The 26,136-nt window shown below is 38.7% G+C and overlaps 1 protein-coding gene across 1 annotated transcript in view; it reads right to left on the minus strand.

Annotated features, from left to right (window-relative positions):
• LTBP2 (latent transforming growth factor beta binding protein 2) overlaps positions 1-26,136 on the minus strand; it is a 126,256-nt gene that overhangs the window by 2,088 nt on the left and 98,032 nt on the right. Inside the window, exons 20-32 of the mRNA XM_029285310.1 lie at positions 22,487-22,609; positions 19,730-19,855; positions 18,604-18,726; positions 17,427-17,558; positions 15,924-16,049; positions 14,414-14,557; positions 13,077-13,268; positions 11,297-11,380; positions 10,725-10,853; positions 10,351-10,491; positions 7,681-7,851; positions 1,530-1,778; positions 798-947 (exon numbers count right to left, since the gene is read on the minus strand). Of these exons, the coding sequence (XP_029141143.1) occupies positions 798-947; positions 1,530-1,778; positions 7,681-7,851; positions 10,351-10,491; positions 10,725-10,853; positions 11,297-11,380; positions 13,077-13,268; positions 14,414-14,557; positions 15,924-16,049; positions 17,427-17,558; positions 18,604-18,726; positions 19,730-19,855; positions 22,487-22,609 (1,890 nt within the window). The remainder of the gene's footprint in view (positions 1-797; positions 948-1,529; positions 1,779-7,680; positions 7,852-10,350; positions 10,492-10,724; positions 10,854-11,296; positions 11,381-13,076; positions 13,269-14,413; positions 14,558-15,923; positions 16,050-17,426; positions 17,559-18,603; positions 18,727-19,729; positions 19,856-22,486; positions 22,610-26,136) is intronic.

Consider the following 26,136-nt stretch of genomic DNA (forward strand, 5'->3'; position numbering starts at 1 on the left):
ATTCAAATATTGTACAATACTGAGGTACTTGCTTTCTGGATTAACCTTGTATTGCATAAAAACTTTGCTATAATGATGGAGTGAATAAAGCTCTTCTAAACTTTAAATTATGTCTTCAATAATTTGGTAAGAGCATGAATTCTCCAGCAAAACACCCTTGAGCTGTGATGGAACTGATAAATTCACCTGGATTTTACAGCAACCAATCATTTTGTGATGAGCTGACCAGCCATATAAAGAAGCATTTTTATCTGGTCTCAACTGGCTAGAAAAGAGGTACGGTAATAGCAATTATAAATGCTCAATAAATAACATCCTGTACTACATAAACAGCCATAATACGACTAGTTCTAGAGCTCTATGAAAATATGTCCTTAGGACTGATGGGTTGACATGTTCAGGCAGTGGTGTTTATAGATAGTTTGTATAAAAGCTATTGATAGGCTATGCTTAGGAAATTTTCAGTACTAAAGCACTGAAATCTTCCATGAGTCAGTTCTGTCTGCAAATGCACACAGCTCTTTCATTTCTGATTCATGATCACTAATGCCCAATTGTAATTCTGGTTTGACCTCCCCTCTGTGGTCTGACTTATATACACACCCTGATAATGTGGTTTGCTTCTCTTTAGCATAGTAACAGTGGCAAGCAACCCGTTAAACACCTCTTCAACAATTAAAATTAAGGTTAACAACATTTTAAAAGGATGCACAACCCTCGTTAGTAAGGGTTTGGGGGATCTTTGCTGTACTGTTTTTGGCAAGATCTACCACGTTTTCTTTCATGGAACTACTTACCGACACAGGCCATGAGCTTCAAATCTAACTGGAAGCCATCAAAGCAATCACAAGTGTAGCCTTCTTGCACACGCACACAGCGTCCATTTTCACAATCATTCAGAATTCCACACTCTTTAACTTGTAGCCCTTCAAAGCTGCTGAACTGCTCTGAAAGGTGAGAGAGTAAGAAATAGGTATTAAAAACAAAATGGAACAGGATAATCTTGTAAAGGAAACATGCCAAAATGGTTCTTTCAAATGTATGTGTATGTATATATGCATATGCATATGCATTAAGGGCAAGCATGGACCTTTGCCTTGAATCTCTGAACAACCTAACCAAAAGAGGCATTTTCTTTCCATTGGCCCTCCTTTTTCAGATGGCACCTACTCTTTCATTAATCCAATTAAGAATACTTGCATATGAAAAGGATTACAAGAAGAAATCAGAGAGGCTTCCAACTACATGATCCAGCAAGTGATATAAATAATCTCTTCAGTTGAATTAGCATAACTGGCTCTGTGGAATTAGCCATTAAAGAACTTCTCTTTGGATGTCGGAAGACTCTAGCTTGTGCACTTGGCTGAAACCCAAGATTTTGTGTTGCATTTTGGGCCAATCTCTGGACCTGTTCTTCAAAAAGCAGGAAATGGGATTGAAGGTCAAAATGCCTACATTTGGAGTGTAATATACTAATAGTATATACCTAAGCATATCTGAGCTATTATTTATTTTTCCCTGACATTTACCAACATGCTCAGGCACGTAGTCAGGCTGTGTCTGATCTGGGAGGATCTGTTGTCTTTGTGGTGTTGCACTATCCTCAAATGCATTGCTTTCTTCTCTGTTGGTATCAGCTGCTCCATCCTCATCCAAGCGATCCAGATCTGGGATGTAAAGCTCATATTGATGACTGCCCTGATTTGACCCATACTCGTAGCTGGGCCTTTCTTGGAGTTCAGCCCCCCTTACTATACTGCACAGCTGATAAAAATCATCTAAAAAGAGAGAGAGCAAAGAAAAAAGTTAATAAAGGAATACTTTTCATGCAATAATGCCTGAATATTGCAATTGTTGTTATAAATTATGTATCTTTAGAGCTGTAGCAGAATCAACTAGGGCTGAGAGTGAGGATTAGCCTATAATAGCATCCTGGCAATGCAATGCTTTTTCCCAAGGAGCAATCTGATTATGTACATGATTATTATATAAATACATTTATAAAATGCATAACATGTATATTAAATGTGTATATAATATCTGATTCCATACCTTTTATCTACCATCTATCCATCTAATAATCCAACTAAGTATTGTTTTTCAAAGAATCATAGGTTTGGAAGGGCCCTTGAAGGTGTCCTCATATCATTTCAGACAAATAGTTGGCCAATCTTTTCTTGAACACCTCCTGTGATTAAGCATCCACAACTTTGGGAAGAAAGCTGCTTAATAGTTATCCTCATTTCCAGGCTGGATCTTCCTCTAACAAACTTCAACTCATTGCTTCTACTCTCAGGTGCTATGGAATAGACACTCTCTTCCCATCCTCTTTTCTGCAGTCCTTCAAGTGTTGGAAGACTGCTATCTTGTCTCCTTTCAAACTTCTCTTCATTAAGTAAATAAAAGATAGTGTTTGTAGCTCAGGGCAAGCCTCTAGAATTGAAAGGAAAGCAAACCCCACTGCCAACTAGCACTGATGATGGTACCAATAAAGGAGAATATTTGTAGCTCAGAGTTGAAATGATATTCTCTGAGATTGTTTGTTTTCTTGCAGATGTTTTATTACCCAAACTAGATCATATCATCAGTACTAGTCCTGATGATATTATCTAGTTTGGATAATGAAACTTCTGCAAGAAAACAACCAAGCTCAGAGAACACCAAGGACCCCTCAAGCTAAATGTATTTTCATTCTTTGTCATTTTCATAGGACTTAGAGTTTAGACCCCTTATCATCTTTGTTGCTCTTCTCTGCACTCTTTCTAGGGTCTCAGCATTTTTTTTTGTATTGTATTGTGGTGACCAAAGCTGTATTCCAAAGGTGGCCTCAACAGTGCGGTATAAGGTGGTACTATCACTTCCCTTGATCTTGATACAAACCTTTGTTGATGCAGCTCAGAACTGCATTGGCTTCTCTGGCAGCTGCAGCACACTACTAACTCATATTTAAACAGGACATCTAGATCCCTCTCATAGGCACTATTGTTGAGCCAGCTGCTGCCTATCCTCTACTTGTGCATTTGATTTTTCATGCCTAAGTGTTGGACCTTACTTTTGTGGCCACCGAATGAATTTGTTGGATAGGCCCTTCAATGCCCTCATCTAAGTCATTTATGAAGATTTTGAAGAGCACCGGGCCCAAGACAGAACCTTGAGGAACCCCCTGCATACTTCCCTCCATGCCAATGTAGTTCCATTAAGGACCATACATTGAGTGTATGTTTATTCTATTAGCTTTTGTTTTAATTGCTGTAAACTAATCTGAAAATCATCTGACTCAAGAATCCCTGGAAACAATAAATAAAATTAGCATTCGTAGGATTCCAGGAGTGAGAAATTGTTTGGACAGATTGAAGTAAAAAATTCTCTAGGGAAAGCCAGTTGCACTAAATATGAGAAGATCCCTAAGCAGCTTTCCTTATCTTGGATTACTCTTGGGTTACTCCATGTGTTTTGGACTGTCTAACCCCAGCCAAAATGAACAGCTTTATCTTATATTCCATTATCTTATATTCAGGGCTTTTTTTCAGCCGGAACGCGGCGGAACCGCGTTCCGGCACCTTTTTCCGGGCCGGCCGCACCGGGCGCAACATCTGGGGGGGCGCGCTCGCACTCGCAGCTCTCTGCCCCTGCCTGGCTCACAACCGCAGCCATAGGGAGGCTCGGTCGGCGCGCCCCTGGCCCGTTTCCTAGGCGACCCTGCCCGAGCAAGANTCTCACGCCGGCGCCCTCAAAGCCAAACGCGCGCGGCTTCTCAGAGCAAAAGCCCCTCCCAAATTTTACTTGCATTCCTGTTCTCTAAAGGGGCGGTCCTAGGGTTTGATGAGGGCGTGGCCAGGTTTGGGTGGGGGCGTGGCCAGGGGAGGGAGGTGAGTTCCACCACCTTTTCTCTGAGAAAAAAAGCCCTGCTTATATTCTATTTCATACAAAGCAAACAACCTCCCACTCATAATGACTAATAGCGAATTTTTTAATGTAAAAACTTGGCGTGGTGAGTGGGGTGATTGGTTTGCTTAACTGAGCAAATCCAGTCCTAAACAACTTTTGGCTTGTTACTCAATGAGCCAAGGAATAGAAACAAATAACAAAGCACTGCATTAGATTTTTGTTAGAGCAGTGAGAAAGGAAAACATTAACTTTTAATGTTGTGGTTGGTTTTAATATTTTAAAAGTTTAACCTTCTCCAGTGGTGGAAAGAGAAAAGATCAGATAATGTAAATCAAGTATACTCTTTATGAATTTCTCTAAATTTCTAGTTTATTGTCACTGAGAATGTGCCTGTGTCTTCAAATAAACAGATAACAGAATAACAGTTGGAAGGGACCTTGGAGGTCTTCTAGTCCAGGGCTTTTCAACCTTTTCACAGATTGTACCACTTTTAGGACATGACAATATTCAAGTACCACCAGTGCTTAGCAAGGTGTCAAAAACTTGATGACTAAAAAAAGGGAGGGAGGGATTTTGGGTTTTACTGATTAGTTTCATTTGTTGTTATAGAAATGGTTAGTTTATACTATTATGGAAAAATAAAAAGCTGAGGTTCGAATTTAATACTTCATTCTACTTCAACCCTGGAAGTTGGAAGTCAATGCCTTTTCTTTTCTTTTCTTTTCTTTTTCCCTTCTTACCCTCACTTTTCCCCCTTTTTTCTCCCCACTGTGTCCTACTATTTGCTTTTATATTTTTGTTTTTTATTCTATAATCTAATAAAATGTTACAAAGCATATAAAAAAGGAGGGAAAGTACCAGTTTTAATTTCTTCAATGGCGGTTCCTTTGCTGAATCACTTTCTCTTTGCACTGACAATGTATGATGAATTTATCCATATTTATTAATATGCACCACTACCTTGGTGGTCAGCTGGCTGGTCGGCCCTTCTTTCTTCCTCCCTCCCTTCCTCCCTCTCTCTCTCCCTCCCTCCCTCTTTTTTCTCCATGCCTGCTGGTCTCTCCTTCCCCAGTTTCTTCTCCCCTGTCTCTTTTTCCTCCCTGCCTGCTGGGCTTTCCTTCCACAGTTTCTTCTCCCCTGTCTCCTCTTCCTCCCTTCCTGCTGAGCTCTTCTTCCACCTTCTTCTCCATCCCCTTCCCTTTCCCTGATGTCTTTTTTTCCCTCTCCCACCAAAACCTCCTCCTTTTATATCCTCTCCTCTCTCTCCCCCCCTCCTCCTTTTCTCTTTGGTGCACCTCCAGCTGATTCCTCTCTTCAAGGCTGCACTTGCCCATCTCTCTTTCTCCGTCCCCTTCTCTTCCCCCCCCATTGTCTTTTTTCCCTCTCCCTTTCCTGCCAAAACCTCCTCCTTTTCTATCCTCTCCTCTCCCCCACCCCTCCTCCTTTTCTCTTTGGTGCACCTCCAGCTACGCACTGCTTCCAGAAGTGCCAATCACCTGGAGCCCGGCGCAGATCCTGGGGCTTCTGCTGAGCCTTGACAGCCCTGCAGAAGCACCAATCAGCTTGTAGCCCTCATTCCCCTCCCCCTCTATACTTGCCTAGGATGGTCACACCACCTTCCACGTACCAAAGTACCAGTGGTAGTACACTTACCACCAGTTGAAAAGCCCTGTTATGTCCAACCCCCTGCTCAGGCAGGAAGCCCTACACCATTTCAGATGAATGGTTGTCCAATCTCTTCTTAAACACTTCCAGAGTTGGAGCATTCACAACTTCTGGAGGCAAGTTGTTTCATTGATTAATTGTTCTAACTGTCAAGAAATTTCTCCTTAGTTCTAGGTTGCTTCTCTCCTTGATTAGTTTCCATCCATTATTTCTTGTCCTGCCTTCGGATGCTTTTGGGAATAGCTTGACTTGCTCTTCTTTGTGGCAATTCCTGAGATATTGGAATCATGTCGCCCCTAGTCCTTCTTTTCATTAAACTCCACATACCCAATTCCAGCAACCATTTTATATATGTTTTAGCCTCCAATCCCCTAATCATCTTTGTTGCTCTTCTCTGCACCCTTTCATGGTATAAATCCACTCGTCATGTGGATTGATACCATGAATGTTAAAAGTATAGCAAGTATGCAAATAGCACTAGGTAAATTTAATATTAACTATACATTCTAGTAAGAGCCATTTTGGTGTAACAGTTAAGGTATTAGGCTAGAAACTAGGAAACTGGGAGTTCTAGTCTCTGCCTTGGGCATGAAGCCAGTTAGGTGACCTTGGACTAGTCACTTTCTCTCAGTCTTAGGAAGGAGGCAATGGCAACCCACTTCTGATAAACCTTGCCAAGAAAACTGGGACTTCTCCAAGCAGTATCCAAGAATTGAAAATAATTGAATTGAAACCAAAAAAACACTGTAGTAAGGAAGATTCATTGTTGGTGACTCATTGGTGGGGGTCACTATTAAGGAACAATGGCAATAAAATTCAGTAAGAACCATGAATCTGGTTGCTCATATGTCTAGGCAGAAATATTTATAAGACCTAACTGGATATGCTCACTTACAGTTTCTTCACAACATAGTTTTCAATCCAGTATTTACTCTCAACTGCCTCCCAGGCAAGGGTAATTTTTAAACAGAGGGTCCCAGATATAGTGCCCAAACGGATATGGCATTATTGACAAAAGTAGACATTTAAATTGGTTAAGAACAACATTATTTTTCAGTTTGAAAAATATCTGTTAATGAGTTTGACACAATTCTCAAGAAGGGCCTATTCTAGAGCAAGATTTGAGTTGTTGGATACCACAGCCAAATATGGGCACTTCCATCTCCTGCCATATCATAAGGTGATATATGTATGTAATGCCCCATCCATCAAAGATAATGTTCATGTTCTATTTGACAAGTATATGCCTCTCTTAGATACTTAACATCCCTATTTGAAAGAACAGTCCACTGGGAACTGAATCACAGTCTGTTCTATTTCCTTCTGGGCTCTAATGTACACATTGTGAGTAGAACTGCTACTTTTATAGTTAAGGCAGTTGAGCTAAGAACTCATGATATCAAACAAATCAGTGTATCATGTAAAGGTGATGTATTTATCTGAATGTTGATTCTTTCTATTTATCACATGTGTATTTTATTACGGTATTTTCTTTTATCCATTTTACCCTTGATTAATTCCTGCATTTTATGTTTTATTTTTTTGATATGGTCATAAGACATGTGACAGAATAACAGAGTTGGAAAGAACCTTGGAGGTCATATATAGTCCAACCCCCTGCTTGAGCTTGAAACCCTACACCATTTCAGACAAATGGCTGTCCAGTCTCTTCTTAAAAACCTCCAGTGATGGAGCACCCACAACTTCTGAAGACAAGCCATTTCACTGGTTTATTGTTCTCATCATTAGGAAATTTCTCCTTAGTTCTAGATTGCTTCTCTCCTTGATTAGTATCCATCCATTGGTTCTTATCTTGCCTTCTGGTGCTTTGGAAAATAGTTTGCCTCCCTCTTTGTGGAAGCCCCTCAAATATTGGAGCACTGCTATCATGTCACCCTTAGCCCTTCTCTTCACTAGACTAGACATACCCAATTCCTGCAACTGTTCTTCATATGTTTTAGCCTCCAGTCCCCTAATCATCTTTGTTGCTCTTTTCTGTGCTCTTTCCAGAGTCTCAACATCTTTTTTACATCGTGGTGACCAAAACTGGATGAAATCAGACTAATCAATTAATAATCTAAATTAAACTATAAAGTTTAACTGTTGAAGCAAATGATGTATCCTCACCAGAGGACCTTGGAGGGCAGAGTGCACAGTCCCGACTCCAAGCCTCTCCATAATGGCAACAGCATTCTGAATATGTTGTTTGTCGTCCCAGTAATGGTTCACTACAAACATAACTTGTTGAGACCTTCTGCCAACAAATTTCTAATTCACTGTCAGGTTCATCCAGGTTATCTGTTATTGAAAAATAAATAAATAAAAGGTTATAGAAAAGGAATAAACCAGTCTCTATGTTGTATTAAGGCCATACTACTGTAAAGCTTTATATAATCATAAAGGAGCTTCCCTCTTTCTTGCCAGAATTTTGATTTTTTGTTGCAATATTGGCTAGAAAAAGAAGCTTGAGATTTAACTATTCTGAGGGTCAATATATAGAATCATAGATGTAGCAGGGGCATTTAGGTCTTGAGTCTCAGGATAGAAAAATAAATTAAAACATCCTTGGACGACAATTGTCAAGACTCTGTTCAAGCATATCTTACAAACTAATGAAATACTTTTAGGATCCTTTTGGCAATATAAGAATTCAGGAATAGCCTTGCTGAATCAGTCCAAGACCCATCTTAGCATGCAGACAGAAAATGGAGATAAATCCTTCTTCCACCTGGTCCTCCTGCAGCTATTATTTAGAAGTATATTGCTTCCAATTCAGATATAGCAGTGAGTTAATAATAATAATAATAATAAAATTGGAAGGGACCTTGGAGGTCATTTAGTCCAACCCCCTGCTCAGGCAGGAAATCCTATACCATATGAGACAAATGGCTGTCCAGTCTCTTCTTAAAAACTTCCAGTGTTGGAGCATTCACAGCTTCTGGAGGCAGGTTGTTCCACTGGTTAATTGTTCTAACTGTCAGGAAGTTTCTCCTTAGTTCTAGGTTGCTTCTCGCCTTGATTAGTTTCCATCCATTGCTTCTTGTCCTGCCTTCAGGTGCTTTGGAGAACAGCCCAACTCCTTCTTCTTTGTGGCAACCCCTGAGATATTGGAACACTGCTATCATGTCACCCCTCGTCCTTCTCTTCATTAAACTAGACATACCCAATTCCATCAATCTTTCTTTATATGTTTTAACCTCCAGTCCCCTAATCATCTTTGTTGCTCTTCTCTGTACTCTTTCTAGAGTCTCAACATCTTTTTTACATCATGGTGACCAAACCTGGATGCAGTATTCCAAGTGTGGCCTTACCAAAGCATTGTAAATTGGTATCAACACTTCATGTGATCTTGATTCTATCCCTCTATTAATGCAGTCCAGCACTGTGTTGGCTTTTTTGGCAGCTGCAGCACACTAATAATAATAATAATAATAATAATAATAATAATAATAATAATAATAATAATAATAATAATAATAATAATAATAATAATAATAATAATAATAATAATAATAATAAAAAAGCTGGAAGGGACCTTGGAGGTCATCAAGTCCAACCCCCTGCTCAGGCAGGTAACCCTAAACCATTTTGGACAAATGGCTGTCCAGTTTCTTCTTAAAAACTTCCAGTGTTGGAGCATTCACTACTTCTGGAGGCAGGTTGTTCCTCTGGTTAATTGTTCTAACTGTCAGGAAGTTTCTCCTTAGTTCTAGGTTGCTTCTCTCCTTGATTAGTTTCCATCCGTTGCTTCTTGTCCTGCCTTCAGGTGCTTTGGAAAATAGCTTGACTCCCTCTTCTCTGTGGCAGCCCCTGAGATATTGGAACACTGCTATCATGTCCCCCCTCATCCTTCTCTTCATTAAACTAGACATACCCAATTCCATCAATCTTTCTTTATATGTTTTAACCTCCAGTCCCCTAATAATCTACATATTAAAATATCTTGTGTCAATTTAAGACCTCATAACATAATTAAAATCAAACCGATATTCACAAATTAATAATAAATAATATGAATCCTAAATCGGAATGAGAAATCAATTTTTTCATTGTCTAGTCCAGGGGTAGGCAACCTTGGCTCTTTTATGACTCGTGGACTTCAACTCTCAGAATTCCTGAGCCAGCATAGCTGGGAGTTGAAGTCCACGAGTCATAAAAGAGCCAAGGTTGCCTACTCCTGGTCTAGTCCAAGAATTCTGTCCTTATTTAACAAATCAAATAAAAGTCTAGATAGTTAAGCCTTATGTTAAGGGAAGCCCAACCTTCAGATGTTGTATAAATTCATATGTACAACTGTAATCCATAAATAGTTTCCAAGATGAATTAAATTCTATATCAGATTTATGAAGTTATTTCTAGAGATTGATGCATAATCCCACATCTTAATTTGCTATTTTTTATATAGGAAGTCATATGTGCTTTCTAATAAAAGACCTAAGATATCCTGGCAGCTAGTTTCATATTGAAAGCCAACTCAATATGCTTTGCAAGAATGTATGGTTTTGTAGGGTTACTTATTTAAGCAACCAGTACTCAAGTAATATACCAATATAAAACATCTTATGTCAGTTTTCTCTAAGTGTAACATTCATGGTAAATTTAATCTTTGTCTGTCACTGGTATTCCTGTATAAATTACCGTAGCACTACAGCTGGCTTCCATGTTTTATAATGTGTTCTAATCTCATCTCTATTTGATTTTGCCATTTTAAACTCAAGAACAAACCTTACATTCACAGGGTTCTATCAGAACCATGTTTATAGAGATTGTTTTATATACTATCCAGAGGAATCTCACCTGCACTGTTGGAAACGTTGACGCAGCGATTGTGGATTACATCCAGAACCAGGGGAAGGCTACAGAAGCAGTGATAAGAACCAGCTGTGTTCAGACATTTGCCATTTGTACAGATCTCTTCATTTTCACACTCATCAAGATCTATGATCACAGCAGAGAATTCATTCAAACAGATGTAAAAATTGATCTTTCCCCTCACATACAGGACACTCAAATGATGTTTTTCCCATCAAGTTAATAGTTCATATTTTGGATGGCCTCTTGCTCAAACTGGGCCATGTTTTTCAGCAAATATATCATTCCCTACAAATGGCACAGGGTGCCTTTTACAAAGGAGGTCAAGTAGGTCAAACAAGCAGGAAGAGGATTCTCACCAACACATTCAAACCGACCGGAGTAATAGAAATATCCAACATGGCAGAAGCAAGTGTATCCAGGAACTGTGTTCACACAATGTCCATTACGGCAGACCTCAGAGCCAAACATTTCACATTCATTGGCATCTATGGGGAAAAAAAAACTCAATAAGAGGAAGGGAGGGAGGAAGGAAGGGAGGGAGGGAGAGATTTCTAGAATGCTCTTTTCACACTAAAATCTCTAGTGGGAAACTTTTCTGTTTGCAGCAAAGCTCTGCCTGTTAAAGTCAATTCTTGATAGTAAAAGAAATATGTACATACAGAAAAGCTCACTGATTTACATCACTGTGAAGTGACCTGAATTTACTGTTTGATCACTGGCATTTCTCTGAAGTTTTTATAGCTGTAGCAAAGTCATAATTCAACATGAGAATTGTTTATTGTATTATAATAATTGCTTATATCATGCATAAAGCTGATTATGGATATTAACACATGAATAAATGAAATATTTATTCTAAAATATAAGCCACCCCTCCCATTCAGTTTGAGCTTCAAATGGCTATTGGATTTGTTAAAATGAGAAGTACCTGTATAAGATGTCTGTCCAAAAATCAGTGTTCCTTCTACAGGAATATAGCCCTTCCCACTGGGACAAATATCAATATATTCTACTGCCAAAAAATTGACAAAGAACAATTATAATTAAACCAAACACAAAAGAAGGGAAAACATATAAGAAGCACGTTACTATATCATATAACTGAGATAATCTTGATCATGATATCCCTAAGACCAGTGGTGCTGTTTAGAGTAACCTTGACTCTCCTGGTAAAGAGGGGCCAAGGGAACACTTGCTGGGTGCTGAGAGGACTATTGTAAGCATCAATAAGATGCAGTCGCTCAGATTCATTCAGAATCTGAATCTGACTGCACAGGTCCTACGGCACTGCCTGAGGCATGGTCTTATCCGGTTACCTAAGAAGAGTCTGAATCTATTAGACCTATGAACTGTCCAGTATCCCTGAAGCTATGCAGTTGGCTTCCTGTGTCTTAGATCCCTTTCCATCCTGGTTGATTAAAGTCTCCAGGAGATAACGTGAAGAACATAAGCAGATCCCAGCTGGATCATACCCCTGGCCCATCTAGTCAATCAGTCTGTTTTCATATAGCCAACCAACTGCATAAAGAAGCCCATTAATCCCCCAGCAGATGGCCTTCAGAGCAGTTATTCTGCTATCAAGGCTAATAATCATTGGTCCTCATGACTTCTGTGTACTGATCCAACCCTTTTTTTTTGAAGCCAGCCAAGTTGGTAACCAGCACTACATCTTATGGTAGTCAATTCCAAAGCTGAGTTACACATTTTAAAAAAAATATTTTTGCCTGCCTTGATTCTTCCAGGATTCAATTTCATTGAATGATCTGTGGTTGTAATATTTCAGGAAAGGGAACTCCTTGTTCACGTTATCCACACCATGCATAATTTTGTGTACCTCAATCATGTACCCTGTCATACACCTCCTTTCTAGATTAAAAAACCCAAAATGCTGCAATGTTTCCTGATAGGGGAGCTGTTCCAGCCCTTTGATTATCTTAGCTGCCCTCTTCTGACCTTCCTCTAGCCCTGTGTTATCCTTTTTGAAGTGCAATGTCCAGAACTGCACACAATATTCCAGAAGTGGTGACACCATTGATTTATATAAGAACATTAAGATTTTGGCATCTCTGTATTATTTCTTATGTAGTTGGGTTTATGCAATGGTGAAAGGATTTCTGCTTTTAAAGAGATGGTTATCTTCCATCTCCTTAAGAGGCCATGACTTGATTCAACAGACAAAAATCTGGACAAGTTTTATTTAGTTTCCAATCTTCCCATCTTGGGGAAGTTTGTAAAGAAAATGATCAGATTAGAGCTCTAGAGGATCCTGGAAAAAGCAGATTATGTACTCAATATTCAGGCCTGACGTGGACAGCTTTATAGCTATGCTTATGCATATACAACCATATACATACTGTCTACACATACATATACATAAACACATGAGAGCCAGTTTGGTGTAGTGGTTAAGGCATCAAGCTAGAAACTGGAAATTGTGAATTTTAATCCTGGGCACAAAGCTAGCTGGGTGACTCTGGGCCAGTCATTTTTTTCTCAGCTCTAGGAAGGAAGAAATGACAAATCACTTCTGAAAAAACCTTGGCAAGAAAACTGCAGGGACTTGTCCAGGCAGTCTTTGAGAATCCGACACGAATGAACAGAAGAAGAAAAAAACATATACCTATACACACATTCAGACCAAACAAGCATTTAGGAGGTAACTTTTTTGTTGTTCACTTGTTTATTACTTAAACAATAATGCAATATACCTGAGCCAATGACTGGGCACAGATAAGTTTCACAATTATCGCCCCAGGCTGCTCCTTCTGTGCAACAGCATTCCTCCTTTGTGGTGTTATTGGCTAAGACACTGTCACATAATGGGACATCACTGATGTGATAATAGCATTCCTTACGCTCTGCACTATCTGGATGTAAAGATACAGGCCTTCCAGGTTCCCCTGAGATGAGATTAAAATATATAATTTATATGACAGAGTCACATTGATAACATTCTGCTGGACAAACAGGCACACATCTGGAAATTATCTGATGAAAGCAATCTGTCAGAGCAAACCATCCTCTAGACTTTATTACAGTATTAATTTAGTAATGTAAAGTATATTTCACAAACTCCAAATAGCTTAATTGTGTTTGTCTTTCCAAATGCAAATATAACACAAATCAGCTCTGCCTGCATTATATTCTTTATCTGTAAATAGGAATTTGTCTCCAAATTATAAATGATTGGTTATGGTGGAAAGGTTAGCTGATTCCCACAATACAATTTCAAAGAGTCTATGTTTTGTATTACTTTAAAATAGTCTTCAATGGCTATATGTGCTTGAATGCTCTCATCAGAGCATGCTTTTTTAAAGAGTTGCAAACAATATTGTCAGCAAAGCCCCTTTTACAGTACAATTAACTCTACTTTCCCAAAATATTACATGGAGCTGGACATCATATTTTACTAATGCCAAATCAGGGATTACAAAAATCTCATATTAAGACCATTTATTTGAAGACTACATTTTGGAGCAGGAAGAAAACCACACAAATGCAACCTCTATGTCATTATACATTTATAGGTTAATTGTTAACTGTTTTCAAATCTTGCTTTCACAAATGGGATTTAATATGCTCGCAGCTTTTTTTTTCTCTCTGGACCAAAAGATGATTGGTTAAATATCCCCATGGAATTATATTTAATAGACTGGTTGTATATATATAAAAAATTCAGGCTATGGTCAATGAGATCAAGCACTCTCTGATGTTGGAAAATATTAAGAATTTTAGACAATCTTTTCTACACAGTGATGATGTTACTTAGTTTGGTAATGAAATGTCTACAAGAAAACCAGCTAGGTCAGAGAGCATCATGGAACCCACAATTCTTTCCTTTACCAGGAGTCTGCAACCTTGACAACTTTAAGACTTGTGGACTTCAGCTATGCTGGCTGAGCAATTCTGGGAGCTGAAGTCCACAAGTCTTAAAGTTGTCAAGGTTGCAGACCCTGACCCAGACCAATAATAAGAAGTTGGATTCTGCTTGCAGGAATTGTATCTTCAATTTCCATTTGCAGTATATTGTTCACTAGACCCTTACCTATGCCTGATCGGGGGCGACATTCCCCAGTTTCTGTGTCATACTCCTCATGATCACTTGGACACAGGCACAAGAAGGCTCCTTCTACATTTTCACAAAGTGCAGTACCACACACTGCAATCATCAGCTCACATTCATTTACATCTGCAAGAATCGTAATAAAGTTTATCAATATGCCTGCTAAATTCAATGCTTTTTGGAGTCATCATCCCTTTTTTCTTACCTAAGGAGTTAATTTCTCCATTCTGCTGTAGTTCATGGGATACAACCAATAATTCTACTGGTTAGGTTCTTAGTACAGAAATATGATCCCTAGGGATAAAATAGCTGAAAAAATAGCTCGTGTATTAGATATATGAACAGGAAGAGATGATAGGACAGCCAGATATTTAAAGACTGTCAGTAAATAGTGGCCCAATTTTGTTTTCTATGTCTGAAGAAATAGAACTTAAACCAATGAGTTCAAAATGTTAAAGAGGCAACTTCAAGAAAGCATTAGGAAGAACAATTTTGCTGAGATATCTGGCAATGAGCAAACTGTTTCAGAAAGTGGTGGATTCATATTTAAATAGAAGATCCATGACTTTCTATCAAAGTTGTACTTGTTGATTTCTTGATCAAAAAGGGTTAAATTAGATGATCTCCAACATCCTTCCAGTTCTAGGTTCCAGCGTTCCTCTGAACTACACTGTTTTTCTCCAAGAAACTGCCTCTTAGCCTGGCTTTTATACAAATTCTTAAGCCTCAGATTATGCAAAAGAGACAATCAACCAGCCCAAAAGAGGAAAAGACTCCAACATTTCTCCACCAGTAATCAGCATGCAGATCAGCATAGATTAACTCCAAGGTCACCTTCAGACCAACAATCAAGTAAGCAATACCCAATCAAGAAACTGCCACAGAGCCACAGCCCAACCAAAGACCTCCCCCACCCACCCAGACAGGCAAGACACCAGAATATAAACCAGGGGTGTCAAACTGCCGGCCCACGGGCCAGTTGCATCATGCAGAGGCCACGCCCACCCCAGCTCCGGCAATGCGAAAAAAGTCACGATGCGTCACAACACGTCACGTGACACGGCGAGTTTGACACCCATGATATAAACAGACAGCAAACAGCACTCCTTACTAGCACTGATGATGTTACCTAGTTAGGGTAATGAAATATCTGCAAGAAAACAAGCAAGCACAAAGAGTACCAAGGATGCCTCAGATTATGCTACAATCAAAACTAGAATTTCTTTACAAAAAGAGCTAGATTTAAAGATTCGTCTAGGCATTTCATTTTTTTTTCAGTCCTATCCTTACAGTATAAGGCTTCATTCACAAAGAACTTGAGAATTGGGAAGTTGGAATTTCAAATACAATTAACAACCACAAACACACAAAAACCCAATTTTAATTTTAAAGGATTTTCCTCAAGATCATAACCTTGATAAACAAGTTGGAAAGGTGCCTGAATCCTGGATAAGGAGGCATTGTGAATCTATGAAGGCTGAACGACTCTTACCAATGCAGTCATTGCTTGAAGGGGAATTTGTGTAGCCACGGTCACACAGGCAATGGAATGACCCAACAGTGTTGTCACAGAAACCATGGCTTCCACATAGGCTCTCATTGGCACATTCATCAATATCTGCATAACAGATAGATCAACAAATCAGTACACAGTTCTTTCTAAGCAAGGCAAACCTTATTTTGCTTCATTTCAGACACATGCTAGCAAGACTCATATTGATATCTTTAATTCATATAAAAATACTATGCAGAAATGAGAAAGAATGTCATGAATATATTTAACATAACTTCAGTATTACCAGTATCAGAGAGTGACAATTCAGCGAAAAAAAAGAAAATATGGAGCATTAAGGACCTGAAAGGGAAAGCATATTCAAGTGTATACTTGTAAGAGAAGTAACCCAACCCAAATTCTTAAGAGCAATGTTACAGTCTCTCAATGTGCACTGATTACTACTCTGGTTTTGTAATCTGACCCTCCTTCTGCAGAGGTTTATTTGAGATTCAGCCAATATTAACAGAAGGAATCTTAATACAGTTATTGTTGATAGATGTATTTCTCCTTGGAAGAAATGCATAGTCTTGGATTTAAATTATTGCAATCTCTTTCCCCTTTCTTGATGATACCAGGTCCTGAGAGAATCACTTTAGAACTTGGACTTACAGAAATATAGAAATAATGTTCTTGTTATTATAATGGACTCTATAATACATATTTCATTTAATTTTTCAACATACCTTCTGTCTCACATAAATAAACATTCTCATTGTCTAGACCTAAATATTTTGTCATCCATAGTTTTAGAGGAGAGGTTTAATAATATTCCATTCTGTTTATGCCCTTAGTTGGGCTGGGCAATCAAGACAATATCTCAAGTTTTGCTGTGCTAGTATTTTATATTGGTCTACAGTAATATCTAGGAAGGTTGCCAGATTTTGACTGATTGTGATTGCCATAAGTTCAATGCTGAAAAACATTTATGAATTGATTTACTGCTTCAGATATAGCTCATTTCGCACTTTATTGCCTGTTTGGTTTTCTATTGTGTTAATATCCTATTTTGCTTTTATTTGATTGAGTTATACTGGTACTGTATTTTAGTCTTTGATTGTAGGCTAAATATATATGGAACTAAGAATAACATTAGGGATGAAAGTATTTACACTGTCTTCTGCCATATGAATTGGTAGCAATAAATAGGAAAAATAAAGTTATGAGTCATTTCCATCAAGCTGCTTTCCATTCTGGGGACTTTCATGCCTATTTCATCTATGGGAGATACACCTGTTTAATAAACTGCCTAAGAGGAAGAGCAAAACAATATCCATTTTGTTAAAAGAAGAGAAAATCCCCAGACAATTGAGACTATAGTCAGATAGTATTTTTATCTCTATAATGTAAAAATGTTTCTCCTTCTTTCTAAGGTGGAATTCTGCTCTACACATAGTCTTCCTTGACTTTTACACACCCCAGAGTTTTCCCAACAGCACCTACCAATGCATTCACCAAATGGTGTGCGATGGAAGCCGGGAGGACATCCCATAATGCAGTGGAATGAACCCAAGGTGTTCTGGCACTGCCATATGCCACAAGCCGTAGCCCCAAATTCTTCACATTCATCCACATCTGTCATCCATGGGAAAGCATTTTCAAAATAATGTATCAGAAGGAAAAAAAATAATAAAAGACTTGGCAGCAGTACGTTTTAGGGAAAAGGGGAAACATGAAAGATATCTCAAAGACAAGAAGAACCTGAAAAAAATGCACAAGCCCTGATGGCTAACATAGTTAACATTCAAGTATCCTTAAGTAGCAATGGGCAACTCTCATGGTTGTGGTCCCAGAGCAACATAGATTGTGCTACTAAAAAGTGGACACCATGCCCACAAGACTGGTATACCAGCCCAGTGTGATAATCTTACATCAGTAGCAATGTCCCCTATAGCCACTAGAGTCCATTAAAAAAAAGACTGCCTTGTCACCAAAGTACAGTCCTGAATCCCCAAAATTGCTTGCCTCTGTGGAGTAAGTATTGTAATTCTAAAGTTTGGCTGAACAAAAGTAATAAATTGAAACTGAAAAGAGAAATAAATAAACAATATCATTTCAGGAGAGATAAGCATTCTTAAAAGAACTGTTCTGCAGGACTAGTAATGAAAGAATAACATTTTCTTGGAAGATGGAGGGCAGCTATATAGTATGAGGTTACCTACATGCATTGAGACCCAATAAACTCCCTGAAACTGTTATTTTCATTAAGAAGAAATCTTGCATTGACATATAAGCAGGGCTTTTTTTCTCATAGAACGCCCAGAACGGAGTTCCGGCACCTTTTTTGGATGGAACCTTGTAGGGTAGGCAAGGCGGGTTGTATGACGTGTGTGAGTTCCGGCACCTTTTTTTTTTTTTTTTTTAGAAAAAAAGCACTGCATATAAGAGAACCTCTCTCACGCCAATAGCAGCTTCAGGGGAACAACTTTCCCCAGGATCTCAGTATGGAAGCAAAGTGTTAAACTTCCACACCCCCATCAATCACTATTAGCACCATGCCAGCAGCTAACATTTGTATTTTTTTAAAAATGTAGATATAAAATGCAAAAATGCCTCCAACAATTTGCTTAGATTGATTCTGATCTATCGTCTTTTTTTTCCTTCAGCGGTCAACTCTTACCTACACAGTCATCTGTTTCCTGCGAATGCTGGAAGCCAGTTTGACATAAGCAGCTGTAGGATCCTTCTGTATTGATGCACTGGCCATGCAAACACCGGGATTGATCAGCACATTCATCCACATCTGCCAAATATAATACAATATACAAGCACAGTGAAAGAAGCCAGACTTTAATGTGAAATAGTATTGAAATGGGACAGCAGAAAGCTAAAGTAGGAAGGGTTGATAATATGTAATGGAGGAATTTGTCTAAGTTGATTCAAATGAATTAATCTGAGCCTAATTTGGAATGGGCTAAATTAGCTAATTTGAATTCAGGGTTTCTGATTCAATGCCATAGCTTTTCCCTAAATTTGAATTGCAAATGGAAACAGAATGTAAAAACTTTATAGCACTGGAATAAATTAATAATTGGGAATCATATATACTATCCTTGTTTCCCCTATTAACTTATACTGTTTTTGTGGCATCGTTCAGCCATCTTTGAAGTGTGCTGAACCCATCCTCATTACTGTTATTTAACATAACAATGACTGGATGAGTCTTGAAGACACTATAGGTAATTATTAGGGAAATGATTAATATTTTAAATTAGCAAGTGGAAATTACATTTCCCATAGTTCATCATAGAAAGCTTGTCTGTGGCAAAAACGAAATCTAAACTGAGAACTTTCCAGAATTTATAAGCCCTATCATCAACATTGTACATTATTTAGTAATTTTTGATAATATGGACTTGCAAAAGCAGGGGCAGAGAGCAGAGTTCTGCAGTATCCTGGATTTGAAGAAGAAAAGGTAATTCAGAGCATGTCTGAATACATATATACTTTTCAGCACCTCTCTAAATCAAACACATCTTTTCCTTAGATGACAGCGTGAGTCCTGGAAAAGTTATAGCGTATGCATTCTGAATCATCTTTTCCCCCTCAAATGCTGGCTTGCTGCACAATCTTAAGAGAAAATATAGGATGGATGATATTGAATGGGAAAGCATCTTTTAAAGACCTGGGATCAGCCTGAAAAAAAAATAAGAAAAAAGGAAACCTTCCTTGATTTCTTTCTTTGACAAGATATGTCCAAGAGAGAAGGGACAAACAAAAGATCACTATAGCTTCTAAGATCTCACCCTGGCAGCTAACTCCACCAGCAGCATTTGAGAAGCCAAGAGCACAAATGCAGAAATAAGATCCATGACTGTTTAGGCATTCGCCATTGGGACTGCAGATGTTACTGTCCAGACACTCATTTTGATCTATAAGAAATAAAGATAATAAAGATAGTTACAGGGAATTCACTCTGAAAAGCTGCCACAGATTATTCTAACTGAATACTTGTCAACTATTTAACAAAGTATCTTCTCATTCAGAACAAGATTGTCTTTCTTATAAAACTTACACTACTCACATCAAAGCTACATAGATAGGATATACTGAACAATAAGCTGACATTCAAATGAAATTAAATGAAAATGAATGAATGAAAATATCTTTCTGAGAGACTCTTCCAGAAATCTATTGTTGGAGAGAACTCTACATATACATACATATCCTGAAGTCTAGCATGTATTCGGTTAAAATCAAGAAACGGGGGTCAGCAGCCATATAATTTAGCTTAATATGAAAACTGAACTTGCAGTCTTTTCCAGAAAAAATCCATATCTGTTTTTCCCCTTTTTAATTCTGGCAACCTAATTTAAATGAGTAGGTGGAAATCCATATGCTGATGTTTAACAAGGTGTCAGAACTTCTTGCTAATATATTTCAAAACTTCAAGACATTAACTAAGAAACCGTGGAGTATCTTTTGCCTACTCCAATTTTTTTTTATTATTAAAAGTTTTATGAAGATTACAGTATAAACCCCCATACCCACCCCAAAACCCCACCCTCACCCTCCCCCACTTCCCAGAGCTGAACACAGGGTTACAAATATAATAATCAAAATCTATCTAGCATTAACCAACTATTAAAATAACCAAATCCCTAATGCGCTTTAACTCCCCTTTAACACAAATTTAAACAAATTAAAATTAAACACAATAATAAACATATTCATAACCTAAATATTAAACAATAACCTACTCCAATTTTAAATTTTTGAGTTCCAAAAATTATGAGAGAGTAAGAATCACTTGGCTTCAAGCTGCAGACCAAGGAAGATGATGGTCACTATCAGATATACAGTATGGAACAACCTGCCCCCAGAAGCGGTGAATGCTCCAACACTGGAAGTTTTTAAGAAGAGACTGGACAGCCATTTGTCTGAAATGGTATAGAGTTTCCTACCTGAGCATGAGGTTGGACTAGATGACCTCCAAGGTCCCTTCCAACTTTATTATTATTATTATTATTATTATTATTATTATTATTATTATTATTATTATTATTATTATTATTATTATTATTATTATTATTATTATTATTATGTCATTCTTTTATTCTATTACATTCAAATATGAAAAATAAACACAAATATATTAGTCATCCCTTATTGTTTATACTATCTATAAAAGACAAGTAGTTATCAATAATAATTGTAACTTTAATTAATTCGATATAGGTTACAAAAGTACAGAATTAAGAAGAACATAGAACAAAGACAGCACATAAATGACAAGATAACAAGAAGAAACCAAATATTACATGAGAAACAAGAAACAAGAAGTGGGAAAGGAAAGCAGAAGTTAATATTGAACTCCAATTCCTCTATTACTTGTTGTCGTGGAAAAACCCAATGAAAAAAACACAAAACAGCAACACAGAACAATAATTCTTACTTTAAGATTCAGAGGTTTATTTTGCTAATAATTGGGAACACAGCAAACATGATAACACAACATCACTTACATTAATAACCCATTGCAATGAGGTCCAATGGCATAGCAGTACCAATAAGAACAGCTATAGGCCTATGGCAAATCAATCAGGTCCAGACCCAACTCTTTATACCCTTTCTCGTCCTAAGACTGTAGACAGATGGTCTGCTGACTTCTGCTGACTCTCTGCTGAACATAACTTTCCACGTACAGTGGTGGGATTCAGCCAGTTCTCACCACTTCAGCAGAACTGGCAGCTAATTTTTTGTTGCCTAAGCCCAGAATGGATTTCTGGAAGTGGCATCCACACAGAGAACCGGTTGTTCTCATATTTGAATCCCACCACTGTTCATGTACTGTACATTGGAACCCGCATCCATCAGCTACTTTCAGTTTCCTATTTCTTACTGTTCCAGACTTTATGTTCTAAATATATTTGAAACAAGCAAGCTTAGCAAAATCATATTAAGAAAAGTACAATTGCAAACTGCAAAATTAAGCATAGCACAAACTTTGGTTCAAGACTTTGTCCATGAGGCCTGATTTAGTTTACCTGGGCCTAAACCTTGCATAGAAGAACAATAGCCAATATTTTCGTTTTCCACATTGTCAAAAGCATGTGAAAATAACTAGAATAATCCAGAGTCAACCTTGCTCAACCTGATACTCTCCAGATGTGAAACTCCAGCTCCCAGAATCCCTCATCACATAGGCAATGCCCACGCTAGCAGAGAATTTTGCAAATTGAAACCTCAATGAATTTAGAGGGCATCAATTTGGGGAAGGTTGGTTTAAATTATATAGTTAGGCACAAGTGATACAAATACAAAGGCACTTAGAAGATGCTACTATGTATTCCTCAAAAACAAGATAGATTCTCCTCTTCCTTTTTGAACAGTCAGATGCAATTTTTTTTTTCTGGACACTAATGAGGCTGATTTGAACAAAGGCCACATTGAATTCCCAAAATACCTCTACCTTTTTCTTCTCTTTGTTTATGCATGTTCTGAAAGTGATTAAATTAATGGAGAATGGGCAACTTCATTCAGATGCGCTACACTGGGCTTACCTTCACATGTGGTCCCATTGAAAAGTTCAAATCCTAGCTGACAATGACATGTGTAGGATCCTGGTGTGTTTAAGCACTCTCCTCCTAAGCAGTAAATGTTTGGGTATTCACATTCATTACTGTCTGTTCAAGGAAAGGAAGGCATGATTAATGGGAAAGAACATCAATTAGGGAAGAAAAATTCTGTATAGGCACAAGCTTAGACTTTTTTGTGTTTATTTTAAATGAAAAAAGAAAGCTAACCTACAGGGTACATTGCTGGAGTTATTAGCAGAAGAAGTTTGTGTGTTCTCATGTCCATCTCATATTAAAAGTATACTGCAAATGCTTAAGAATATAACCAAGCACATTCTATCCCTAAAGAAGTTCTGTCTATACAATTTTCTTTTGTGTATATTTTAATGAGCTTTGATCTTCTTAAAATATATAGATCAAGTATCAGAGCATACCTGTGACTGTTCACTGTGTTATATATTTACTCATGCTAATACCAAGTTCTTCTAGCTCAAACATAGAAAGACATCAGCCTGAAAGGAGAATGTGACATTCTCCTGCAGGACAGTCCAATGTCTGGAGATATTCATACCTGATAATCTTACGGTGCATATTGTTTCTCTTTGACAAGTTTTTTCCCCTGACAGTTTTGGTGCATTGGCTGGGAAGGGACGAAGCTGAAAGAGGCCTTGAGTTCCACAAGAGCATCTGACCAACTCCAGGTTTGGACTTTAGCCAATCAGCTTGTGCTCCCTCTCTGTCTACCCACACTCCACTTTGGATCAGAGATAAAGCAAGGGGTCTCACCTTTGAAGAACTCCGTGAGTAAGTTAGTTAGGGAAATTGTTGTTAAACTAGTTAGTAGCTCATCTCCTGATTTGGCTGCAAGGGAAGGGTCACGACCAGACTTGCTTTGGGGTGAGCTATATGGAGTAAGATTGTCATACCCTTAGGCAAAATAGTCTGGCAAGTCCAGTGACAGTGGAAACTACCGTGGCCAGGACCCGAAAGGGACTTGACATTCCTGGGGGCTAATCACCCCCTTGTAATATTGAGGTAGCACCTCAGGTAGAGTCATACCCTGGTGATGACAGTGGTCTCATGCTTGGCAGTGGTTCTTCCTCTTGCCATTATTGACTCCATGTTGAAGTGTAAAGTTATCTACTTTAGTGAGTAGATGTTTTGATGATGTGCCAGTTTAGTGATTGTACATGTTGGTGTGACTGTTACTGTATCTGTTGTATGGAAAGTAAGGCTGTTCATGGAGATTGTGCCTATTTTAATGGCTCCTCTGGTCCTGAAAAGCATTTGTCTTCTGTGGCTTTATTTCCAGCTGGCAGCTTTCAGGTTGCAAAATAGCCATCAGCTGGGCTTGAAAGTGTCATTTGTGAAATATTGTGGTGCAGTTGCTTTTGGATTTTTTTTTTCTTTCTCCCTGTCATGCTCCCTGCTTTTGATAGTTTGTTTTGTTGTTATTACATGCCTGCTCTTGAAGGGTTTTTGCTGTAGGGACTGTGAACTCTACATCTTGTGGCACTCCTAGGGCAGAGTTCCATTCCTGTTTTTGTCCATATTTTCTTTCATTGAGTTCTGTGTTCTCTACATTGGGGGAAGGAAGAGTTCCTGGTGGCAGAAAGAATCTTTTGTGGCACACTCCCAGGGTAGACCTACTGTACATCCAGTTATCCCAATGTGTACATTTTGTCTGTTTTTTTCCAATGCTTTTGGGTGTGGTGTCACTCATTCAATGTGTTTATTGTTCTGTGTGATATTTGAACCTTTGTCTGTATCTATGACTATATGATATGTGATATGTGATTGCCTTCAGATTGTGTGTCAAATGCTACCTTCCCCGTAGATAAGGGTCAGGTTATTTGCTAGGTTGGTGCATTTCATGATCACTGCTATTGAGGGACTGGACCTCTTCCATAGACAAGGACTGTCTGTGTTGGCAGAGCTCAGCCTCCCTCTTTTGCCCCTGGACAATTGTCTTTCGGTTGCCCAGGTGAAAGTAAAAAACGAAAAAAATAAAAAAAAAGAAAAAAATGGGAGAAGTAAGCAAATAAATGAACCAACTACATAAGAACATTGTGTGCCCTCAACCATGCTTAAATGCAGTATGTCTTGCAATTGATGGATGGATGCACGATTGAGAGATAACAAAATGTAACCACAAGCATTTTAGCCTGAATTGGACAGGTTAGTTTCCCACGTCCACTCGTGTCTTTATAACCTTTGCTTAGCTTTTTTCTGTTCGTTTGATTTAATTTGTGGTCTCTTTGTTCTATAATGGGATGTTCCCAGCCTAAGAGGGGGGAAATTCCTAACCCTGACATGATATATATATATGTTCATAAGGGACCTAGTTCTGTCAATACTTACAGCAATGGCATGTGTTTACTTCGCCAAGGTGTCAGTTTCCTTTTGCTGGAACATTTGACAGAAACAAATTTAAATTTTGTGAAGTTGTCTTGGATGCTGTTGATGTCTCTCAAACTCGGCAATTGGTCTGCTTTTGTGGTTTGGTATGCAGAAATGGAAAAGCAGTACAGGGAACAGCATTTGCAATCCTTCAAACGTAACAAGGAACAACTGGAAAGATCATTGATCGACCTTAAGGCCTCTGTCGCAGCTGTTCAGGTTGCCCTAATGTCCATAAGAACTACTCTTTCTCAACAGACTGGACTCTCTCCACATGAGATATTAGTGAGTAGATCCATACAAATGCCAGCCTCTCCCCCAATATTCCTATATCTGAAAGACATTCATATGTTTGCCACTGCTATGTTGGCCTCTTGCCAAGCTCTTCTCACATCTCTTAAAGATTGTCATTCACAGATTACAGCAGCCATGCCCAAGAAACCATTACATCTCTGCCATTCATTAAAAGTTGGCGATTGGGTTCTGACAAAAGTATTTCAGGGTAAGAACCTCGTTGGAAGGGATCATTCCAGATCCTGTTGACCACCAACACTGCTGTGGGGTGTCATGGTCTGACCTCCTGGGTGCATGCTTCACACCGTAGGAAGGTACCAACCCCAAATGAGGAAGTTGACAATCTAAGCCAAGGCTTTTCAACCAATAGTAACCACCCCCGCTGCCAATCCTCAACAGAAATGCTCACAACAATGAAAACCTTGGACAGGAGGAAGAGTGCCGCCGGGCGGGCAGGTGTCTTGCTCGGCTGTGGCTTGGGGACACTTTTTTTTAGTGCCATTGTAACTTCGAACAGTCACTAAGCGAACTATTGTAAGTCGAGGACTACCTGTACTTTATCACTTTTTTCCTTTTTTTGTCATCAAGTTTTTGACACCTTGCTAGGCGACTGGTGGTACTCGGATGTTGCCATATCTTAAAAGTGGTACAATGGGTGAAAAGGTTGAAAAGCCCTGATCTAAGCCATCCCAACCCAACAAGACAAAGATTGAAGCTTTGTCCAACAGGGGAGTAAGTGCTGATAACCTACGCACGGTCACTCACGCACTTGTCACCTCCCGCCTGGACTACTGTAATGCTCTCTACATGGGGCTCCCCTTGAGGAGCACCCGGAGGCTCCAGCTGGTCCAAAATGCGGCCGCGCGGGCGGTGTTGGGGGGGACTCGGCGTTCCCACGTGACACCGCTGCTGCGCGAGCTGCATTGGCTGCCTGTGGCCTT

Source organism: Protobothrops mucrosquamatus, unplaced genomic scaffold (genome assembly GCF_001527695.2).
Source record: "Protobothrops mucrosquamatus isolate PMUCROS unplaced genomic scaffold, P.Mucros_1.0 scaffold1498, whole genome shotgun sequence".
In the NCBI taxonomy this organism is placed as follows: Eukaryota; Metazoa; Chordata; class Lepidosauria; order Squamata; family Viperidae; genus Protobothrops; species Protobothrops mucrosquamatus.